Source organism: Halichondria panicea, chromosome 2 (assembly GCF_963675165.1).
Source record: "Halichondria panicea chromosome 2, odHalPani1.1, whole genome shotgun sequence".
Taxonomy (NCBI): Eukaryota; Metazoa; Porifera; class Demospongiae; order Suberitida; family Halichondriidae; genus Halichondria; species Halichondria panicea.
The window spans coordinates 491,642-513,716 of NC_087378.1; the positions used below are offsets into that span (position 1 = coordinate 491,642).

Here is a 22,075-nt window from a genome sequence, read left to right on the forward strand (position 1 = left end):
GTATACTAGACTATACTATACATCATTGTGATGCAGTCTCAAGACGAATACACCACCGACAATCTACAAGAACTACTCATTATTCTTCACCCAGTTTTCTCAAAATGGTACTACATCGGACTTGGGTTGAGAGTCGAAAATCTAAACGTTATTCGCGCAGACTATCCAGGAGACGCACAAAGATGCTTCACAGAGATGCTTGAGACCAGACTAAGGCAAGGGCCACTCCCCAAATCAGAGCTACACGATTGTTTGTGTTTGCCTACTGTTGGGGAGATTGATTTAGCAAGTAGAATTCCTGGTTTAATAAGAATTCCAGATGAAGAAATTGAGTTGATTTCTGTCACCAAGAACAATGTGATTCACTGCATCAAGCCTGACATTGCTGACACTGTGTTTCCGTACACACAATTGAGGAAGAACTATAATTTCACTGCCTTTTTCTTTGTCATTTTCATCTTTCTTCAACTGGTTACCATGGTGGATAATCACAACTGGGTCAAGCCACGAAACTACACAGTTCAACAGTACACGAACAGAGTTGTGTTCTTCACTTTATACACCTTCCTTCTAATTGTAACCCCTTGCGTATGCTATGCACAGTTGTGCCGACTAGGCTCGTTCGAGAAAACTTTCTTCATATCTAACGACACTACTAGAGTACCAATTGACAATGCAACTAAAGAAAATGTAAACAAAATTGTGACGGATCGAAAAATATCATTAAATCCACTGGAATTGATCTCACAGATTGTGTTACTGCTCAAGGTGAAAATTAATGAATTTGATCTCAAGAGATTTCAAGTCCTGATACATGCCATCATACTTCCAATGTTTCTGTTCTACATTAGAGCATTTGATGACTCAAAATCTCACCAGACAGGATGGAAAAACTTGAGGATCGGAGGTGAGAGACTCATCGACTTATGGGAATGCATTTCGTTCAGTATCATATTTTTTCTCTCCGGAACTATGAAAGATGTTTATTGCTTTGAAAACCACATTGCTACTCTCTTTGCCGAAGATGAGTTAGAACAAAGTGCTCAGAGAAAAAGGTTGTCAAAAAAGATTTTCCACGCTATTCGAAGACGTTGGTCTTTAATGGATGTTTACACACACTTTTTGTCGATTGTTTTTGCTGCCTTAGCAATAGTGCTGTTTTTGTACGGGAAACCGTTCACCCCGAGGTACATACTACTAGAAAACGCCCTGGAGCAACACGCTTGGAATGTTGTTACAGTGCTCATTATACTCCTGCAGTTTGGTGGATCGTCCGCTAATCCCACTTTCAAGCTATTTTGTTCGATTTGCTACATCGCATTTCCATTTATAATGTGTACTTTAGTTTACGTGGATGAGATTAACAAGGCGTTTGATATTCATCTTCCTCGAGGGAACGCACTTCTTTTGATATTTGCTAGCCAGTTAGTGACTCTTATCAACTGGCTTGTTTGTCTATTCCATTGCTATTTGCGACAAAAAGATCTTCACTGGAGATATCATTTGTGCCTTGCAGCTGTTGTGCTGGTGTTTGGCTGCTTGTGTTATATCAACGTTAGAGAGTTCAAGTATTACATTCACGAAGGAAACTGCACATGTAGTTGCAATTGTACTTCTATTGATGGTAGTGTGTACAATATGATTAATTGATTACATTTCTATTAACTTTTTAGTTCACTTTCAATCACCTCCAGTAGTACAGTGTGAACATAATGTCATACCAAAATACGTATACGTACATGTATGACAATATCATATTCCATGTCAAAAATTTCCCCACTGTTGTACATGTACTGTAGTTTAGAATGGTGTCTGCTATGCATGAATTAAACAAGCTGCATTGCAAGTAACATTGCTCAGCAGGCTACTCCCACGTATGTAATTGTTAGGCCACAAAAGACCTAGTACCAAGGGCGCTAGTACTGTACACGGGTACTGTACACTCCGCCTGAAGGGATGGAAAAACTTGAGGATCGGAGGTGAGAGACTCATCGACTTATGGGAGTGCATTTTGTTCAGTATCATATTTTTTCTCTCCGGAACTATGAAAGATGTTTATTGCTTTGAAAACCACATTGCTACTCTCTTTGCCGAAGATGAGTTAGAACAAAGTGCTCAGAGAAAAAAGTTATCGAAAAAGATTTTCCGCGCTATTCGAAAACGTTGGTCTTTAATGGATATTTACACACACTTTTTGTCGATTGTTTTTGCTGCCTTAGCAATAGTGCTGTTTTTATACGGGAAACCGTTCACCCCGAGGTACATACTACTAGAAAATGCCCTGGAGCAACACGCTTGGAATGTCGTTACAGTACTTATTATACTCCTGCAGTTTGGTGGATCGTCCGCTAATCCCACTTTCAAGCTATTTTGTTCGATTTGCTACATCGCATTTCCATTTATAATGTGTACTTTAGTTTACGTGGATGAGATTAACAAGGAGTTTGATATTCATCTTCCTCGAGGGAACGCACTTCTATTGATATTTGCTAGCCAGTTAGTGACTCTTATCAACTGGCTTGTTTGTCTATTCCATTGCTATTTGCGACAAAAAGATCTTCACTGGAGATATCATTTGTGCCTTGCAGCTGTTGTGCTGGTGTTTGGCTGCTTGTGTTATATCAACGTTAGAGAGTTCAAGTATTACATTCACGAAGGAAACTGCACATGTAGTTGCAATTGCACTTCTATTGATGGTAGTGTGTACAATATGATTAATTGATTTAACATTTCTCACTTTCTGTACCTATATTGTATACTATAGCCACCTCCAAATATAGTGTATACATACCAAAATTGAAATACTATAACTATGTACGATAATATCACAATATCATCTTTCATGTCAAAATTCCCCATTGTACCACCGATATCAAGGGTGTATTGGATTTGTACTACCCAAGGGCAGTATATGTATTCCCCGAGGACAAGGGTAAACATAATTATAAGACATGGTACAGGTATAGCTTGTACTATGAACACGTATTGATTATCTGAACTGTGCATTATAGTTGCAATTGTTGGTAGATCCAGATTACTTCAATCACCTCCAATAATGTGAACATAATGTCATACCAAATACTGTAGTTGTATGTATGTATAATTATACAACATAATAATACAGCATTAATTAATTAATCATACAATCTGTACGGAAATGGGCGTGGTGACGATGCTATCCTCTCCCTGGCACATGTCAGATCATGTGCAAGGGAGTGGTCTGGGGCCAGACTAAAAGACATTGAGTTTTATTTTTAATTAAACCACAAGCTGCAATTTTGCAAAAATAAGAGGTGGGGCTGCTATAACAGCAGCTACTCCCACGTACCTTTACTTGCTGTCTGTGTTAGGAGTTGATCAATGGCTTCAACAATCTACAGCAGGAGATCACTCACTGCTGGTGAAAATACCAGTAAGAAGTCTGAGTATACTGAGAAAGATATCAGTATTTTGATGGATCTTCTAAATAATGTTTATCAGAAGTGGAGACATATTGGAGACCAATTTAGCATATTAGATGGGACATTGGAGCAAATCAAAGTGGACAACAGCAACGATTCGAAGGATTGCATGCGTGCTGTTATTGTTGCAAGGCTAAAACAAGGAGGACCTATCTCTTCATTTGAATTAGGTTACATTCTGAGAAGGCCATCGATAGGTGAGACTACTCTAGCAAACAAATTCTGTACCAGTAACAGTAGATTTCCTCTGTCGAGGGAAACACACGAGTCAATCACAGAGATAAATGTTTTACATTGTATCAAGCCCAATATATGTGATGCGGTTATCCCCTATACCTACATGAAGAAGACTGTCTCGTTTATAAATTGTATCTTTGTGGTGTACGTGGTCATGCAAATTATGTCTGTGTTCGGTGGTGGCGCACTTCAATCAAGGAAATACACGAATGAACAGTACTTGAACAGAGTTGTATTCTTCTTATTGCATGCTATTCTGATGATTGGGTTTCCTTGTGCTTGCTATGCACAGTGGTGCTGGCTAAGTTCATTGGAAGAAAAGTATTTGAAGTCAGAGAAACTATCACCAGTTACAAAGAGCACTGATTCTGAATTAGAAATAGAGAATATACTCACAAAGCGAAAGATATCATTCAATCCCCTTGATTTCATTGAGCAAGTCAAATTTTTGCAAAAGTGCAAACTAAAACAACTCGATTTTAATTGTTTTCAAGTTCCAATGCATGCTGTCATTTATCCTTGTTTACTGTACTGGTTGAGAATATTCAGCAATGTGCCACCCAGTACGTCATGGATAAACACGGAACTTTGGGACTGTTTTGCAGTTGGTATTGGCTTGGTTTTCACAGGTATTGTTCAGGATATCTACTGCATTGAAAATTATGTTGCTACAATTCTGGTTGATAGTGACAACAATCAGAACAATCAATCTGGAGATATTTTTCGAGCTATTCGTCATCGTTGGCTAGCATGGGACACCTTCAAACATATTCTAGCGGTTGTTTTCTTGGTTCTAATCTTAATACTTTACTACTTTGGGGAGCCGTTTACCAAAAGTCAAGAAACACCAGCTAATGATGATTTGAGACTTATATGGATTTTTCTAACGTTTTTTCTTATTATAATGCAGGCTAGTGGATCTAGTGCTAATGCAACAACCAAGATGATCGGCATGATTGGCTATATTTTGCTTCCTCTGTGGTTGATGTATGTTGCATGCACTCAAGGAATAGCATTCGACCAGATAAGAAATGGCTTTAACTTCTACAAAGCCACCGGGCACATTTATCTGATACTTTTCACCACACAATTAGTGACTATTCTCAACTGGCTTCTTTGTCTACAACGCTGCTACTGGCGTCAACTTTATAAGCAATATCTCTCATGGAAGTACCACGGACTGTGTGTAGCAGCATTAGGAATTGTAATTTTATACTTATTGGTTGTTTCAGTTAAAGAATTTCAGCCTTCTTATAGACCCAGTTAGAAAATGTGCCAGTCTCATGTATATATAATAGCATTTATATGTTCTTGGAATTTGCTTGTATAACCATGTGACGATGAATATATTATTGTGGTCACACTCCCACTCTGTAAATGCAACACATGATGTGAACGATGAATATGGTGCAAAGTGCTAGGCATAATAACATCATTTAAGGTTTTGTACAAACACATTTTGATGTCATGCACTATAGCACATTGGACTAGCCATCTATCTAAACCACATTACGGTGGGGGTATGACTTGATTTCTCTAAATGAATGTTGAAGCTGCTCTGTGCTAATGCCTCTCAGCATGTTTGCTTCGCTCAAAAGTATTAGAAGAGATAGCTTTGTTTATGTTATGTTATTTGCCAATGACAAATTGCATTATTTTTAGCAAATGGAAACAGAAGTCTACGCTTTTTTGTACTTTTGGCATCCTTTTTAGCATCAATTATGGCATTTGATGCTAAGGATGCCAAGAGTACAAAGTCTATGAAGAGCTAAAATTAATGGCTGCTGCATCAGTACTATAGACCCATACATGTCATAAACAATTCCTATATTAAGTATACTGTATATATAAAGCTCATGGAAAAACTAGTGACACCATGCACTCCCATTTTTTTGCAGCCTATATAGCTATAGAGCTTTGCAGCTACCAATAGCTACATATAGTGAGCTATAACTACTAAGTATAGAGTAGGAAGACTCCATGGACAACTTTTGCTACGCACTCTTCTGAAAAGGCTACAATAACATTCAAAGTAACCAAAACGAGGCATAACTCGAGAATGAAGCATTATTTTGTAAATCCACGACTTAAAATCCAAGAAAACATGACTAGAAGCCTATAGAAACGTCTTACTTGCACTTCATTGATCCTTGACCAGCTGTAACACACACATGCACACACACTAGACAAAATTGCATTGCCTCGGTGCACAGACTTCTGTAACTACACTCATGCACCAGTTTTGCTCTTCATTGTGTGAATCCGGCAGTCTTCCTATCAAGCCATGCAATGACAGGGGCATCACCTCTCCTATACCAGCAGGCGCTAGACTCCTGTCCTGCAAGAAAAAAGCAATGGAAACACTTCTAATTGTATCCCAACATTCAATACTAATCCTGCATGGTATTCCATGATTATGTTATAAATTATCCAAATTATAGAGGGACTTTTCCCGGGAAACACCCTAATAATGAATGTCCATACAGGGAATTTCCCTGGGAAACACCGTAAGAGTCAATGGGACTTCCCCGGGGGAACACCCTAACGTGCGAAGCTTGGGTGTCCATAAAACTGATTCATTGCATAAATGAAATTGTTTGTGTGTGGGGGGGGGGATGGAGTGTATATAAGTGTAACAGATGTACACATTCACCAGTCAAAACAAATAACTGTTTGTAGCTAGATTAACTTGGACGAACCATAAAATGGCTACAAACCAATTTGTACCAGAAGCAGAAAGTGCCTTACCTTGTGGTAAGTAGACTTGATGTTCGTAGATTTCTCTAGTTTAAAATGCACTTTTGCACATGCAGGTACCCAAATCTCGGAGCACATTCGCCAACAACTCACTTTATGGAAAAAGGGATTCCCTAACATTCAAAGATCATCTTTTCAGAATTTCCAAAAAGAGTTTCAAGAAATGCTGCAGAAATTTTCAAAAGGCTTCTTGAGAACGCAAAGTAGCAAAGCACACCCAATGGCAATACTAGGCGACACTGACACTGAAACAGCAAGACAACCAGGTGGTGCTGAAAATTCTAGATCTTCTGCATCAGCAATTGAAACCACAGCTAACTTTATCATGCAAGCAACAACAAGCACGGATCTGGATGATTTGGCAATGCAAAACAGAATAGAACAGATCTACAAAAGAGCTGTTGATAGTGGATACAGTACCGGTATCCCAGACAGCAATGACCCTGAGCCAATCGTTGACTTCTCATCCATACCGAAAGAGGACATCAAAATACTTGTTGAGCTTTTCTCAGCTGATGATCCAGAAACGATCGAGAAAATGAACCCCTCCCAGCTTCTCGACAAACTCTTGAAATATGTGCCTAGAAAATTAATCCACTACCTCACTAACATTAGTACTACCCAGGCCGGTGGGTTACACAGTACCGAATGTGAACAACGCCACACAAACTGTCAGCATGCCATACATCTACAATACACGTGTGTACAGTGCTCGAGCAAAATTTGCAAGTCATGTTGTCCAATTAGCAGGCAAATCTATGGCTATGGCAAAACCACTAATGTGTTTATATGCGACACTTGTCTCAAGCAGTTTTATCAGGAGCATGCAAAGGAGTGGCAAGACAAAGCACACACTCTTATCGAAGGCGGCAACCTTGAAGATCTCAAAGCTGCAGTCGGCTGTATTCAAATAGCTCTGAGCCTCTTCAAAGAAGTGAGCTTAGTGGCAACAGGGCAAAAATTATTGCAGCACAACTATCCTGAACTGGCACTGCCATTTGCATTAGCTGTTCAGCAGCAAGCCTCAAAAGCTATTGAAAAAGTCAGAGCTAACAAATTTTTGTCATCTGTCTTCACATCCCTTACCACAAGATACGATGATCCAAATATACGCGAGGAATTGCTAATCGGAGCAGAGGAAGCTGCATTGCTAGCCAAAAGTGAAGCCGATCACCTGGAAGAGCAAATTGCTGATGCTCCTAGCCTGCAGACTGCAGTGGATGAAATCAATCAGGAACTGCAACTTTCCAGACGACAAAAGGAGGACGAAGAAGCACGACAGATCAGGAACCTAAGGCGAGAAATCGAGAGATATTGGGACAGTAGAAATCTTCGTGCAATCATAGACTTTATTCTATCACCAGATGATGAAAGTCAACACACATTGAGACTCAAAGCTTTTGAGCAATTTACACACAAAATGGAAGAAAGTATCTCAAAAATGCGTTCTGATGATCGCTACAGCTTGATCTTCTTTCGTGGAGTCTTAAAACTTTTGAAAAAACAACTTGTGGAAGGTATTTTGGACATTGAACAAGTTGCTTGGCAATATTATTCAGTGCAACTCCTCAGAAACGAGTCAATAAATATCCTACACTCACTGCTTACAACCCAGCCATCTATCTTCACGCTAAATGGCCTCTATAACATTTGTACACAGCCGCAAAAGCTTCTGACCTCTAAAGGAATATACAATGACCCTTCTCTACGTGAACTACAGTTATTTACGATGGATGAAGATAAACTAACCCCGCCATTCAAAGAGCAATGGTCTGATTGTGAACTAAGCGCCACTGCTCTAACTCACCGCAAATGTGAAGCGGCATTTGCTAAACAGATTCAAGAGAAAAAATGGGGACCACAAGATGTAGGCTTTGCATACATCGACTATACACAAAGATGTGTACACAAAGACGAAATTGCCGTGTCTCTACTACATGCTTCAATGTGGTTTTTCAAAGACCTCAAAGAAAATAAGCATCAACCAACTCAAAAATTTGCATTCAAGAAACTTATATTTTATCTTCTTGACATGGCACACATGATAGCTCAGCGATTTCTACATCCTGGCATGAAGCTGTATGTTGGACGTATTGCTTTAGCTGTTGCATTGCAAACACTAAACAGAACTGAAGATGTAGCTCTTGCAGAAGATACAGAACTAATTAGTGCATTGCTACACATGGTCACTTACAATTCTCGCTTCGTCCCATTCTGGAATTTCCCCTCAGTTGTTCACGTTTCCAAAGCTGAAAAACTAAGTTCCATTTCAGCAGAATTCCACACAAAATATCTCGATCGGCTCACGGAGACAGACAAAAAGCAAAGGCCTATGACAGAGGCTGAACTACAGTATCAGCTTTATGAGAATGATCTTCGCTATGTGCATAAAGCAGATTATCCAGCAAGCTTACACGTAAAAGCTATGAAGGAGCTTCTAGCAGAAAAAGGATGGAAGATGTCTGATGTTTCCCGTTTAATGACGTCACCCCTAAGTCCTCGTGATACGGAAGGATGGCTCATTCAGCAACCCAAACTTGGACTTAAACAAGAATTTGCCGATATCAAAGGAATGATAATCAACCTTGATAGCCATAACCCTTCTATCGAGTTAGTAGTTGTGCCAGCCGATGAGACGAGAGGTCATGTAGGAACTTGCAGTCAAACTGATTTCCAGCATGTCTTATCAATTGTCAATGATGAAGCTGACGAAAGTCTTTTCTTTAGTTTGGATCAACCAGATAATCAGAAACGATTTCACCCATTTCAAGAATTTCGATATACATCAGAAAGTCTTTACGAGTCTGACTTGCTCCATACAATGTTTGAAACTGACTACCTAATGAAGAGTTTCAGTGTTGGCACAGATGTTTCATCGAATCCACCCTTCAAACAGAGACCGAACAAAGAAGGACTCACCAAAAACCTACCAAAACGGCTGCAAGAAAAGCTCAAACCAGTTTCAGAAAGGGGGACAACTCAAAACCAGGCACACCGTTTCTGGATTCAAGCAGACAAGATTGACTACCATGAAGAACTGAACAATAATCGTCTTGAAATCCGTCTTGGTGAAATGGATATGATTATCAGAAGTCATCCATTGATCCCCGGGGAAGATGGCAAGCTCAGAGACACAGAAGAAGATGACATTCCAGAAAGCCCTGAGGCTAGATTTGCAGCTGATATGACAGAAGTCTACAATGAGCTAGGACTACACTTTCCAATGTTCCTACGACTGAGACAGCTAGCAAAACTACAGGTATTAGGTAAATTTCTACGATACATACTGCAAGACCTGAAAGGAAAATCTGAAGGCAAACAAGCAATCCTCTTTACTGGATATCTAACCCATAGCAAAGAACGTTATGCATCTTTCTCTAACCTTGTGAGAACACTATGTCTACCTCACAAACAGACAAGCACCCTACCTTGCAAATGGGTACCAGCGGCCTTACACAAAGAGAAGGATGGAAACCATCATTCTTTATGCTATGGTGGTGTCTTGATTACACCCAAAATCAATAAAGGAAATGTAGCCAGATTTCCGTTGCACAGTCAGTGTGTACTTATTCCTCAAAGTGGTGCAGGACAGCAAACTGAAACTGGCTCAACACCAACTCAAAGTGGTGCAAAACTGCCAACTCAAAGTGGGACGAAACCACAAACTGACTCAACACCGCAAACTCAAAGTCAACAGGGTCAAGGTCCAAAAGGCCAATTTTTGGGCACAAAACCAACTGCTTCTTTAACAATACCAAAAGGAACAAAATGGGATGTTAGCAAAAAAGATGACAAGAAGTGGACAAACTTCGAGATGCATGGCCAGAAAGCTTTCCTACTATATTATGGTGATGGCAATCCACATGCTCGAGCTTCTAAGCTTGTTTCCTGGACTGCTGTAGCTCTTGCTGCATTTGGGGTGTCAACACTTATTGACATATTCAGGGAGGGAAAAATGGAGACGAATAAAGCTTTAAGTGAACTATCTAAGAGTTTAAATGAAAATCCAAGGTGTGAACAAACCCAGTGTAAGTCCTGTTCCCGTGCATTAACTAAAATTCAACCAGCAACTGATATCAAAACTACAAGTGGTCTCACTTACAAAATAATAAATGAAGTGCCAATGACTGCCAGATACTGTGTATACAAGGTCCAGTGTAAAAAAACTGGCAAAATATACATCGGCATGACAACAAGACAAGCCAACACACGTGTGATAGAACATCTCCGAGATATTAAAAAAGGGAAAGAAAATAAAATTCTAGCACGACATTTCAACGCTCAGAAATGCTTTGGTCAATTTGAGGATTTTATGAACATAACACCACTAGCATATGTTAGCAATGAAACAATGAAGCCATACAATTCTAGTGAAAGAACAAGAATAATGGAGTACATTGAATACCAACTAATAGATCTGTTTGGAGGAACGGAACACCTATTGAATCGAATCAAACCTTGCATCTCATTCAGTAGGTTTGACATCAAACCTAAACTATACCAATTGTTCAATATACGGGGGGACAACGTTTACATCGATGATAAACCCGCTCTAACCATCGCATAATAACTGAGATGTGCACTATTATACATGTTACAATAGAGAAAAGTTTATAGTTTAAAAAGAAGAACATAATTTTAAACCAGGTTAGTTTAACTTTGTTATCTGATGTCTGCTTATTAGTTCATGCTGTATTATATTGATTTATACCCCATGTTTCTGTTTCCACATTAGTTGTTATTGTACAATTACCCAATTTGAATTCGTTTTCTTAAACAGAGAAAGAATTAATGTCTATAGATCTAGTTCTGCTACTAGTGAGCCTGACAGTGCTTCTATTGAGTACACTAGTGATGATTTAGGGTACCTACTTAATGAGTTACACTCGGCCTCACCAAAGTGGAAGATCATAGGCATCCAGCTACAGATACCAGAAGCCCTAATCCGAGCTGACAATACTATAACTCTCAAGAATGTCCCATCTTCCAAAGAGCTTAAAATTAGAAATGGAGAATATACTCACAAAGCGAAAGATATCATTCAATCCCCTTGATTTCATTGAGCAAGTCTCATTTTTGTGAAAGAGCAAACTAAAACAACTCGATTTTGATTGCTTTCAAGTTCCAATGCATGCTATCATTTATCCTTGTTTACTGTACTGGTTGGGAGTATTCAGCGATGTACCACCCAGTACGTCATGGATACGCATGGAACATTGGGACTGTTTTGCAGTTGGTATATTGGCTTGGTTTTCACAGGTAGTCTACCCATCAATTATTGCACAAGATGAGCTCCACCCTCAGGTGGATTTTGTAATTCACTGCGGGTTTGACGCAAGCTGTGGAAGGACCCATTCCTGCGCATGGGCATCTGAAGGCCAAACGAGACCAAGCAGCAGACCGCAGAGGTCCTTAGTGAGGAGCAACCGCTATGAGAGCCTCCCTAGGTAAGGAGAGAGCTGGGCATGTGGACAAGAAGTGGGAGGGTGATTCATCTTCTATAGGTTGCAGAGTTTGCAAATTGCATCACCATGCACGTTAGTGGATCTAGTGCTAATGCAACAACCAAGAAGATCTGCATGATTGGCTATATTTTGCTTCCTCCATTGATGTATGTGTCTGCATACATTGATGAAGGAATAGTATCATTCGACCAGATAAGAAATGGCTTTTACTTCTACAAAGCCACCGGGCACATTTATCTGATACTTTTCACCACACAATTAGTGACTGTTCTCAATTGGCTTCTTTGTCTACAACGCTGCTACTGGCGTCAACTTTATAAGCAATATATCTCATGGAAGTACCACGGACTCTGTACAGCAGCATTAGGAATTGTAAGTTTATGCTTATTGGTTGTTTCAGTTAAAGAATTTTAACATTCTTATGGCTAGAAAATGTGTAGAATTCACATGCACTGTTTTAGTATATGTAGATGATGAATATATTATTGTAGTCAATACTCCCACTCTGTAATGCAACTTGTGATGTGAACGATAAATATGGTTAATACCATCATCTCTTTGCAATGCCATTAAAGGTAATGATAAGGTTTATTGTTTATTCACATTGTATGATTCCCCTCATCTGTCAGCACAACAGAATTTCTTTATAGATCTAGCTCAAAAATTACAGTGGGACATGAAAGAGACCATCACACTTTCATGTCTAATATTTTAGTGAGGAATGTGACCAGGTTTCCTGGCTCCTCCCACTTATAATTGATAGCAAATTCCTCAGTTCTAGTATAGTACAAAGCCAACATCAGATTATAAAACAGAGAAACAATGTCTAGAAGGAGTAGATCTAGCTCTACTACTAGTGAGCCTGACAGTGCTTCTATTGAGTACACTAGTGATGATTTAGGGTACCTGCTTAACGAGTTACACTCAGCCTCACCAAAATGGAAGATCATAGGCATCCAGCTACAGATACCAGAAGCCGAACTAGACCTAATCCGAGCTGACAATACTAACTCTCAAGAATGTTTCATTGCCATCTTCACAAGACGATTTAGACAAGGGACGATTCGACAGTCAGATTTATCCGAAATCCTCAAAATGCCAAGTGTTGGTGAGAATGCACTAGCTGACACTGAAACTTGAAAGAAGATTTAATGAACCACAAAATGATACCGATGTTCTAAACATTACGTCTACAAATGTCTTACACTACATTTCCCCTCGCATATCTGATACCGTTTTCCCTTATACACACTTAAAGAAAGCATATCCAACTCATGTACCCTTTGGAGTGTTTATCATTCTACAAATATTCACTTTGCTCGATGACAAAGTATTCAGACCCAGAAGTTATTCAATTGAAGAATATGCAAATAGAGTTGTAATCTTCATACTATATGCATTCGTAATGGTAGTAGTGCCGTGCCTATGCTATGCACAGCTGTGCTATCTAGGCAAATTAGAAAAGAAGTTTTTTAGCAGTGAGGAAACTAATGAAACGTCCTTGGAGCTATCGAGAGCAACAAGAAACGAAATGAAAAAGATTTTTAGAGAACGAAAAGTATCACTTGATCCGTTTAAATTTATTTCTGAGTTCAAGCCGCTATTTAAATGCAAAGGTATTGAGATAACAGCATATCAGGTTCTCATACACTCGCTAGTGTTCCCTCTGTTACTGTACTACCTGGGGGTGTTCAATTCTTCCCGCAGTCACCGGCTGACGGGAGCAATAGAGTCTTGGAGACAGAGACTACAGATTAACGGAATAGAGATTTTGGAGGTGTGGGAGTGCACAGCACTGTCCATTACTTTGTTTTTGTCTGGCACATTGAAGGATATCTACTGCTTTGAAAACCATATGGCCACGCTACTGTCTGAAACACAAGCTACTGTATCTAGGCGACCCACCCCTCTCTCTAGGGCCATTTTCACAGCTGTTAGATCTCGCTGGCAACTTATCGACATAGGTGCATATGCACTTACACTTTCCTATGTCATATTAACTACAGTGCTTCTATTCAATGGTGAATCTTTCATTCCCAAGTACTTAAAAATGAAGGACCTTGATCAAAGTGTTTGGAATATTTTAACAGTGTTGGTTGCAATAATGCAGTTTGGAGCTTCTTCAGCTCACCCTGACGTAAAAGCATTCTCAATAATAGGATACTTTGCTCTTCCCCTAATAAAATTTGCAAGGATGTACATTAAGGGTGACGGTAAAACATCTGTCCTACTGCAAGATGGCTTTCACCTGCAAACTGCCCCTGGCAACATCCTATTAGTGTTGTACACTTCACAGTTGGTCAGTGTACTGAGTTGGTTGCTTTGTCTCTTTCACTGCTACTGGCGTCAAAATGAGTTAAAGACCTGGAGCTACCACTCGTGTCTTACAGCCATAGCTTTAATAGTTGTGTGTTTGTGTGTAGTCACTATTAAAGAATTTAGAAGTTGCAACTTACAATAATTTTGACATGTCACTGTTGTAACATTGATTTGTGTGTATATAATTATGGCAAAAAATTGGACTTAATTAATGATGCTAATCTTCGAATACTACGTATAATTATGTGCATGATGCATGTAAATTGATCGTAAAACATATAATTATTATACAGCCTATAATTTATTATCATCACTTCCTGACAAAATAATTAGAGGTGAACGCAAAACAAAGTATATTATGTCTGTGCAACAATGTACAAGACAGAACTATGATCAGAAAGTTGATAGTGGTTCTGGCTTGTTTCACAATTCTTCCAGTGCGGCCATAGCTGCTAGTCGTCCAGGTGACCCCATGACCCCTCCTCCTGCACACAGGGTATGTAAGAGGTTAATAAGCCACACCTGGAACACACTTAACAGGACACTACGTAATAGTAGGACAAGAGATACCAAATTCACATGGTCGAACTAATCACAAGTATCCTCAAACACAGTTACCGGGAATTATAGCTAATAAAATTCCCTATATCTAAAGTGGGTTAGGTAATGGATAAAAGTTAGTCAACCATGGACTAAACAATGTTGTGGCAGCATGCTTTGTGCATTCCAAGTTAATTACAATTTAGCACTCCTACATATCTACTTTAATTAGGTTACCTGGATGTGCTCCACTGCCACACAGGTAGAGGCCTTTCACTGCTCCGCTGGCGTAACTAGGGTTACGGTGGGTGGGTCTAGCGAGGTACAACTGATCAACTGACATTGCACCGTGGAAAATATTGCCTCCAGTTAGGCCAAATATTCTCTCAAGATCAGGCGGAGTGAGGATGTCTTTGTCAATGACTAGTTTCTTGAAGCCAGGAGCATAGTCTTCAATACTGTCAAACACTGCAGAGAGGGAGGAAATAGATGCAAGTAAAGTTGAAATGAACAAACTCATTACAATGACCTGTAGTTTTCTTTTTATGCGTACAGTAAACCAGCAAACAAGCTCTTGTACAGTACATGTAGTCTCAGCGAGTTTGTTTTCAGAATATACTCAATAATTATAAGTGCTTGCTACTTGCTAAAGACATACCCACATTGGCGTACTGTTCCTTCTTCTCCTCTGTCCAGTCTCCATCGGCCAATTTGTAGGGTGTGTACTGAGAGAATATTGACATGACATGACAACCCGGGGGGGCCAGGGTGGGGTCCAATGAGGAGGGTAGGCACAACTCCAACAAAGGTCTAGGAAGAATTCCAATCAAACAAAATCACATTAATTATGGACGATACGAGAAAAAAGTGTACGTAGGATAGATAATCGTAGTAAAGCAACTGCCACGTGAGCTGCCAACTCCATAATTATCATAATTATAATTATTAACGCTCACCTGGATGACCATCTTCCCTGCTGAGCGTCAAGGTAAGCAGAGTGAATGCAGTCAGTGTGCTCTGTGTTGAGGTGTATGGTGCACTGGTGGTGGGGGCAGGGGAGGCCGTCGCGAGTGTTGGGCAGGCTAGAGAAGTCAGGCAGTCCACTCAGAGCAACTAGAGTGTTCAACAATAAACAGAAGGACACCACGTTGAGACAATGACTATAACTATCCCATGAAAGATGTATGTAGACACTTAGCTAGGCTAGGCAGTATAAGTGATGTCATCAAAGTTCATAAAAGTATTTGCCATTTTGGCCACACCATGGTCCAAGGCCGAAAAATGACAAATTATGGACCCCAACAAAATTTGGGATTTAAAAACATCATTTGAAAGGTATCTTTCAAAGCTTCAGAAAATCAAAAACAATTGCAATGACCACTAATTAGCTGTCACATGAAGAGGATGGATTTAGACACTTAGCTAGGCTAGATGGTATAAAAAATTAAGTGAAGGGAATAGTTTTGCTCACTGTTGATTTTGGTGACAGGACTTGTATAGTCTATTCCAGCCACTTGTGTCCTGAAATCTGCCGGCAGAGTACCCTGACAGACAAACACCACATCAGCATGTCAATAAACCCTCACTATAATACATACACCTACCTCTGGTAAGAGGTCGAGGAAAGTGACTTGAGGAGTGGCATTTGATAGAACAACTTTTGCTCTGATCTCTGAGCCATCTTCAAGCACTACACCCGTGGCTGTGCTCTTGTCATTAACAAGGATTTGGGATACAGGCTGTGCAGACAAGTTTCAGATAATTTATACCAGAGACTATAATTATATCAATATAGGAATGAGTGCTTACAGAGTCAGTAACCAACGTTGCTCCATGTTCCTCTGCTGCCCTAGCTATTGCCATTGAGACGGCACCATTCCCACCCTCAGCGTAGCCCCAGGCATTCTTAACCCCCTCCAGCTCCCCCATCACATGATGCAGCAGGACATATCTGCATTGAATATCTCAAAGGCAAATTCCATACATGTACAAGTTGTATATATGACATTTACAAGCTATAAATAGATTATACTGACCCACTTCCAGGGAGCCTTGGACTCAGCATGGCTCCTATTACAGCATCAGTGGCCAGCGTTGCTTTCAGGGGCTCTGATTCGAACCACTTGTCCAAAATGTGCTGAAGACAGAGAACGCATGAGTCAGTTGCAGTAGTGAGTACATGTAATACTCATCTTTGAAGCCGGAGCAGTTATCAACTCGTAGAAAGCTGGCAACTCTCTACCAAGGTAGCCTCCTACAATGAACAAATAGTCACAGCATGCATATAATTATAATAATTTATATAGCATATTATAGTACGCACACACTCTGACTCACCCATCTTCAACAGAGCTGTGATGTTCTTGATCTCGAAGAAAATCTCCTGAGTGGTGCCATTGCGAAGTCTGTCGATGTTAACAGGCGCAGTGTCCAGTAGGGGATCAACAGCCTCAGCTGGGGGGGATAAGAGGACGATGGATGTATGTACGTAAAATATACATTCTCACCTATTTCATTCATCCACTGTTCATATCGTGAATATGCCTGAAGAGTTTGGTAGTGATTGTTAGGTTGTATTCTGAAGCATTGTGGAGCCTCACCTCGGCGTCTCTGACAGAGAACTGTGCAATCTGTTTCTCATTTTCCCTCATATCATTACCAAGCAACAAGCTCTGGTCTGTTCCACGCAGAGGGGTGAAGGAGTTAGGATTACGGAGGTAAACCTTTAGACCATGTTTCTAAGGAACGAAATACAATGACCCAATAGCAATGTAGTTGATAAATCAAAAATAATTTCACCTTTAGCTCGAGATCTTTGACAATCTGTGGTCGTAACAAGCTGACAAGATAGGATGCTCTGGAGAACTTGAATCCTGGTACTATCTCCTCGGTAACTGCAGCTCCTCCCAACAGATGCCTCCGCTCCACAACAACCACTTGTTTCCCTGCCTTTGCAAGGTAGGCAGCCTGTATGGGGGTAAAGAATGGTAGATCACTAGATCCATGATCAGCTCTAGAATTGTAACTATTTAGACTGTTTACTTACAGCAACCAGGCCATTGTGACCTCCTCCCACTACTACTGCATCAAAGGACCTTCCATGCAATGTGGATTTCAGTCTTCTGGTGATCTTTAGCATGATACAGATGTAGAGAAGCAGAGACAGCTAGCTCAGTATGTTAGATTTTAACGCTCATTACCAGATATCCTCAGCCCCTCCCATCTTTTAAACCCCATGGCTGTCAGAAATGAGTTGCTTGTACTGTTCAAGAAGTGTTGGGGATATGGAGGACATCTAATGGCCACTTCGAGTCTAGTACAATGTAGAACATTGATATCCACCTCATGGAAGCTGTCACAAGATAAGGGATCCTTTGAGAGTCCTTCTGCTCGACTAAAGAGGTCATTTCAGTTACTAGACCTGGAACAGGATGAATGCGCTGAGGAAGAGATACGAAAGGCGTACATTAGACTAGTGAAGAAGTATCATCCTGACTCCAGCTCTGGGGAGACCAACGCAGACCACTTTAGTGAGGTACATATAAATTGTCATGAAAATGTACGCAATAATAATTTATTATCAACCTCGTTCTTTCTCTACAGGTGAGGGAAGCTTACAAGAAGTGTATGAACTATGTGAAGAATGTGTCAATGACTCGTGACATTCACGAAGCTCTGGAACAGGAGCTAGAAGACTTGGACAAGGCTTTAGGATACTCTATTACTAAGCAACGACGACTAGCCCATCGTCATTACCTGTCGTATGATGTGGGGGTTGGGTCAATCTCCCAACGCCAGAGAGCACATACTCAACAGAGAGTGGGACAAGCTATGGACAATGTGTTTGAGCAACAGTTCCAAAAAGCACTGGAAAATCCAGACGTTAAGGAGTTAGCACCATATGAAAAAGGACGGAAAGTTCCCGGGGGAAAGACAACCAAGTCAGTACAAAGAATAGCAAATGAGATCATATACGATTCAATGAAGCGTGGTGAATTCGATAACCTCAAGGGCCAAGGAAAACCACTCAAGGTAGAACCTGTCAACCCTGTACTGGACAATGTGGAGCAAATAATTAACAAGATGTTGGGTAATTCTGGTTTTGCTCCAGAGTGGATCGGTCTTGATAAAGAGATACGAACAGGTATGGAGAAAGTGAAGACAGACATTGAAACGGCTTGGAACAAATGTGGCCCTCTCCCTATGGGCCTGGAGCAACACAAGCACTGGGAGCAGCAACTGATGGAGTTTGAAGAGACTATAAACGTTATTAATAAGAAGATATTCGATCTAAACTTGATTGTACCCTCGTTAACTAGTCAGAGAAGTCATCTCAGATTGGAGAGGCTGTTAGTCAAAGTTATGGAGGTCCCACCTGTTAGACCGAGGACTGAGACAATGGAGGTCGTCAAGAACGAGAGTGAAGTGGATCCATTGAAAACTTTGTATGAGAGGACTGTAAATACAGTTAGCCATTGGCTTCATTGGTGGAAGTAATTCTTTTTCTCTTTTTTTCATCCCATTGTCATAATAATATTGATATACAAAATATTCAAACGGCAACACTGCAATATTGAACTGCATGACTCGTATAAATTCAGAACAGCAAAATAGATTATATAAAGTTAGAAGAATGAAACATGAAAGTAGAGTTTGAACAGTTAGTGAAGGAATAAAATTTAAGAGGACGGTTTTGGGTTTGGGTCCAGTTCCATGAGCATGCTACCTACAGCACCGAAATAGCCTTCGTGCTCCAAGAATAGAGCTCTCATAGTTCCTTGAGACCAAAACTCCATTGCATAGGACAACATCTGCATGGACATGTGGTTCCCGCACAGGTAGTTGCCCACAAACACGATCCTCTCTATACCCTGCAGGAAACAGAAGGGGGGTTATGGCGGCAGGAATAAGCAAAGTACTGTCATACAAATGTGAATGGTGAAAGATTTAGTGGTATCCACAGACAGCTTAGAGGGTTGGTTAACAATAGGACCGATGAAAGGTTTAATTTGTGGTTAAGTATGGATAGAGGTAATCAATGTGCAGAGGATATGAAGTCACAACCTATACAAGGATGTACACACAGGCAAATTGGCCCTTGCTATGACTTACTGATATTGATGCACACATCCTAGTAATGGCTCCAATGTTGTTGGTGACAGTCACTAGAGTGGCCTGGGCAAGGTCTTCAGGGCGAGCATCTTTCCTCCGCTCTGGGTGCAGCATGTGACCAAAACTACAGACAAAATACAGTGCAAATTAAATAATACAACACATTGGACCTAGATATGCACATACATAGACTATAGTCAATAGACCACCAACACTCACACACACACACACACTCACACACACACACACACACACACACACACACACACACACACACACTCACGCACACGCGCACGCACACGCACACGCACACGCACACGCACACACACACTCTCACACACACACACACACACACACACACACATACACACATACACACACTACCTGCTAGCCAACACACACTACCTGCTAGCCACTACATCTCCAGCCAGTCCAAACTGCTTGTAGTCTCCACCATAGATATCCCGGACCAGCTTATCAACTCTAGTACTGTCTCCTTTCTCTGCAAGAGCTATGGCCTCCTCAAAAGAGTCAGTCCCGGCTAACAGTGCACACAAGCCTTGGAAGGTCCCTCCTCCAACACTAGTACCGCCAATTCTTTTCAATTTCTCACTCGACTCGACTTGCAACATGCTCACACCAGAGCCAATATTGACCAGGATGTAGGGATAAAAATCAGAGTCCACGGGAGAGGAAACTTTGCGTGTGTGAGGAGTTTTCGGGGCCTCCCAGTAATAGCACTCATCAGGGTAATTGTGACAGAGGTAGTGGACCCCTCGAATGAGGCACTGCATCTCATCGTGCTTGTGGAGACTCACGCCCAACCTCTATGAGGGGAAACAATAAGCTTTAAAAATGAATTATTTGGACAGTGATTTCAGAACTATAATTATGTATATAGTAGAGTGCTTTTTATTTTCACACTCCCCAAAAAGAAGATAAGAGTGACGTTTGTGTTGATATTCCACAGATAACAATAACAACAATGGAGCTCACTTCAAGAGAACACTAACAATAACTGATTAAACTCACTTCTTTGAAATCCTTCTCAAACTTGAAGGCACCTCCACCAGTAGCACACACCACTTTAGGGAACTTGCTTAATCCATTCTTGGTCACCATATCAAAAAACCCGTCCATTCTACTAGTAGCAAACTTTATAAAATGTAGTGTTCCTCTGTGTGCCTGAATGCGTAGATTCTTCATTTCCAGCCTCTCATCTCTACTGCCAGAGGAGCCATATTTGAGATTGGATTTGATGAATTTCTTGACTGAAGCAACTCCCTCCCTTTCATCAGCATTGGTGCTTTGTGCTTGATCATCTTGAGTCTCGTAGTAGACACACTTGACCAGGGACCCTCCAATGTCTACTCCAAACCATTGAATTGAATCTGTGTGTGTGTGTGTGTGTGTGTGTGTGTGTGGGGGGGGGGGGGGGGGGTCATGTCAGTACTTCCTACCATTACCTAATGAGCATGCTGAGACACATTGATTAAAAACACGTTGATCGTAAGATAGCACATGCTAGCATGCTGGTTATAGGGTGACTGATTGTCATCCCACTGCATTGTATTCACGGCTGTTACACAGGTAACAGCAGGTACATGTGTATACTCTTAGAGTGGCTCACGGTGCTAATTAGAAACTATTATAAACAAACAGTCTGAACATAAACAGCCTGAATATCTCTAACGACACCAATTGTATCTCAATGCTATCAAACTAACCGCCCCCTAAAAAGCAAATTAACACACTTTTGTTCAACCACATTGAGGGGTGGGGTGCATACACCAGAGTGTACCAATATGTTAGACAGACCACATCAAAGGGCTACAAGCATTCTACAATAATAATAACAACATAATTATTCCCTGTAAAAATGTGTATTTATATGTATACACACCCTCCACACACCCACAAATGTATCTTCGGACACAAATATAACTCTAGCTACTACTGACAGGCTTTTAGTACACAACACAGGTTGAATAATAAGCTTTTTAGTCTTACCTTTCACCTTGGCAACTCTGATCAAAGCTTCTTTGAGAGTAGGGGACACGAGGGGCCTAGTGACTACGCTAGTCTGGTTACAAGAGCCACAGCGCTGGGGAGAGTCGGCCACAGAGGAACTGGACAACTGCTCCTCCATTAGACCTTAGGGAAACAACTTTTCATCCAATAAAT

At 40.6% G+C, this 22,075-nt stretch overlaps 5 protein-coding genes across 5 annotated transcripts; 3 read left to right on the forward strand and 2 right to left on the reverse strand.

Annotated features, from left to right (window-relative positions):
- Positions 1 to 30: 30 nt before the first annotated feature.
- LOC135331558 (uncharacterized) lies at positions 31 to 1,684 on the forward strand. The gene has a single exon (XM_064526763.1). The coding sequence runs from the start codon at positions 31 to 33 to the stop codon at positions 1,648 to 1,650; it is 1,620 nt and encodes a 539-aa protein (XP_064382833.1). The 3' UTR covers positions 1,651 to 1,684.
- Positions 1,685 to 6,311: 4,627 nt separating this feature from the next.
- On the forward strand, positions 6,312 to 11,218 carry LOC135331640 (uncharacterized). The gene is made up of 2 exons (XM_064526864.1): positions 6,312 to 6,452; positions 6,512 to 11,218. Exons 1-2 carry the CDS (start codon positions 6,404 to 6,406, stop codon positions 11,020 to 11,022), a joined length of 4,560 nt encoding a protein of 1,519 aa, XP_064382934.1. The 5' UTR covers positions 6,312 to 6,403; the 3' UTR covers positions 11,023 to 11,218.
- Positions 11,219 to 14,500: 3,282 nt separating this feature from the next.
- LOC135331641 (pyridine nucleotide-disulfide oxidoreductase domain-containing protein 2-like) lies at positions 14,501 to 17,989 on the reverse strand. The gene is made up of 14 exons (XM_064526865.1): positions 17,826 to 17,989; positions 17,579 to 17,746; positions 17,380 to 17,517; positions 17,287 to 17,323; positions 17,117 to 17,233; positions 16,970 to 17,033; positions 16,816 to 16,911; positions 16,589 to 16,730; positions 16,384 to 16,518; positions 16,251 to 16,323; positions 15,736 to 15,892; positions 15,438 to 15,589; positions 15,017 to 15,247; positions 14,501 to 14,724 (listed from the first exon to the last, which is right to left on the reverse strand). The coding sequence occupies exons 1-14, from the start codon at positions 17,916 to 17,918 to the stop codon at positions 14,663 to 14,665; spliced, it is 1,665 nt and encodes a 554-aa protein (XP_064382935.1). The 5' UTR covers positions 17,919 to 17,989; the 3' UTR covers positions 14,501 to 14,662.
- Positions 17,990 to 17,993: 4 nt separating this feature from the next.
- Positions 17,994 to 19,345, forward strand: LOC135331645 (dnaJ homolog subfamily C member 28-like). The gene is made up of 2 exons (XM_064526869.1): positions 17,994 to 18,314; positions 18,383 to 19,345. Exons 1-2 carry the CDS (start codon positions 18,015 to 18,017, stop codon positions 19,274 to 19,276), a joined length of 1,194 nt encoding a protein of 397 aa, XP_064382939.1. The 5' UTR covers positions 17,994 to 18,014; the 3' UTR covers positions 19,277 to 19,345.
- On the reverse strand, positions 19,300 to 22,040 carry LOC135331644 (pantothenate kinase 3-like). Its single transcript, XM_064526868.1, has 5 exons — positions 21,902 to 22,040; positions 20,924 to 21,282; positions 20,297 to 20,718; positions 19,892 to 20,015; positions 19,300 to 19,650 (listed from the first exon to the last, which is right to left on the reverse strand). Exons 1-5 carry the CDS (start codon positions 22,038 to 22,040, stop codon positions 19,459 to 19,461), a joined length of 1,236 nt encoding a protein of 411 aa, XP_064382938.1. The 3' UTR covers positions 19,300 to 19,458.
- Positions 22,041 to 22,075: the final 35 nt, after the last annotated feature.

What these genes read in the sequence shown, in the direction of transcription:
- LOC135331558 (XM_064526763.1), top strand. Translation starts at nt 31, where the DNA reads ATGCAGTCTCAAGACGAATACACCACCGACAATCTACAAGAACTACTC.
- LOC135331640 (XM_064526864.1), top strand. Translation starts at nt 6,404, where the DNA reads ATGGCTACAAACCAATTTGTACCAGAAGCAGAAAGTGCCTTACCTTGT. An exon ending in AGAAAGTGCCTTACCTTGTG is followed by an intron (nt 6,453 to 6,511) that starts GTAAGTAGACTT and finishes TTGCACATGCAG; the next exon opens with GTACCCAAATCTCGGAGCAC.
- LOC135331641 (XM_064526865.1), bottom strand. Translation starts at nt 17,918, where the DNA reads ATGCTAAAGATCACCAGAAGACTGAAATCCACATTGCATGGAAGGTCC. An exon ending in TCTCTGTCAGAGACGCCGAG is followed by an intron (nt 17,324 to 17,379) that starts GTGAGGCTCCAC and finishes CAAACTCTTCAG; the next exon opens with GCATATTCACGATATGAACA. An exon ending in ACTGCTCCGGCTTCAAAGAT is followed by an intron (nt 16,912 to 16,969) that starts GAGTATTACATG and finishes TCTTCAGCACAT; the next exon opens with TTTGGACAAGTGGTTCGAAT.
- LOC135331645 (XM_064526869.1), top strand. Translation starts at nt 18,015, where the DNA reads ATGGCTGTCAGAAATGAGTTGCTTGTACTGTTCAAGAAGTGTTGGGGA. An exon ending in ACGCAGACCACTTTAGTGAG is followed by an intron (nt 18,315 to 18,382) that starts GTACATATAAAT and finishes CTTTCTCTACAG; the next exon opens with GTGAGGGAAGCTTACAAGAA.
- LOC135331644 (XM_064526868.1), bottom strand. Translation starts at nt 22,040, where the DNA reads ATGGAGGAGCAGTTGTCCAGTTCCTCTGTGGCCGACTCTCCCCAGCGC. An exon ending in CAGAGTTGCCAAGGTGAAAG is followed by an intron (nt 21,283 to 21,901) that starts GTAAGACTAAAA and finishes ACACACACACAG; the next exon opens with ATTCAATTCAATGGTTTGGA. An exon ending in TTGAGAAGGATTTCAAAGAA is followed by an intron (nt 20,719 to 20,923) that starts GTGAGTTTAATC and finishes TTCCCCTCATAG; the next exon opens with AGGTTGGGCGTGAGTCTCCA.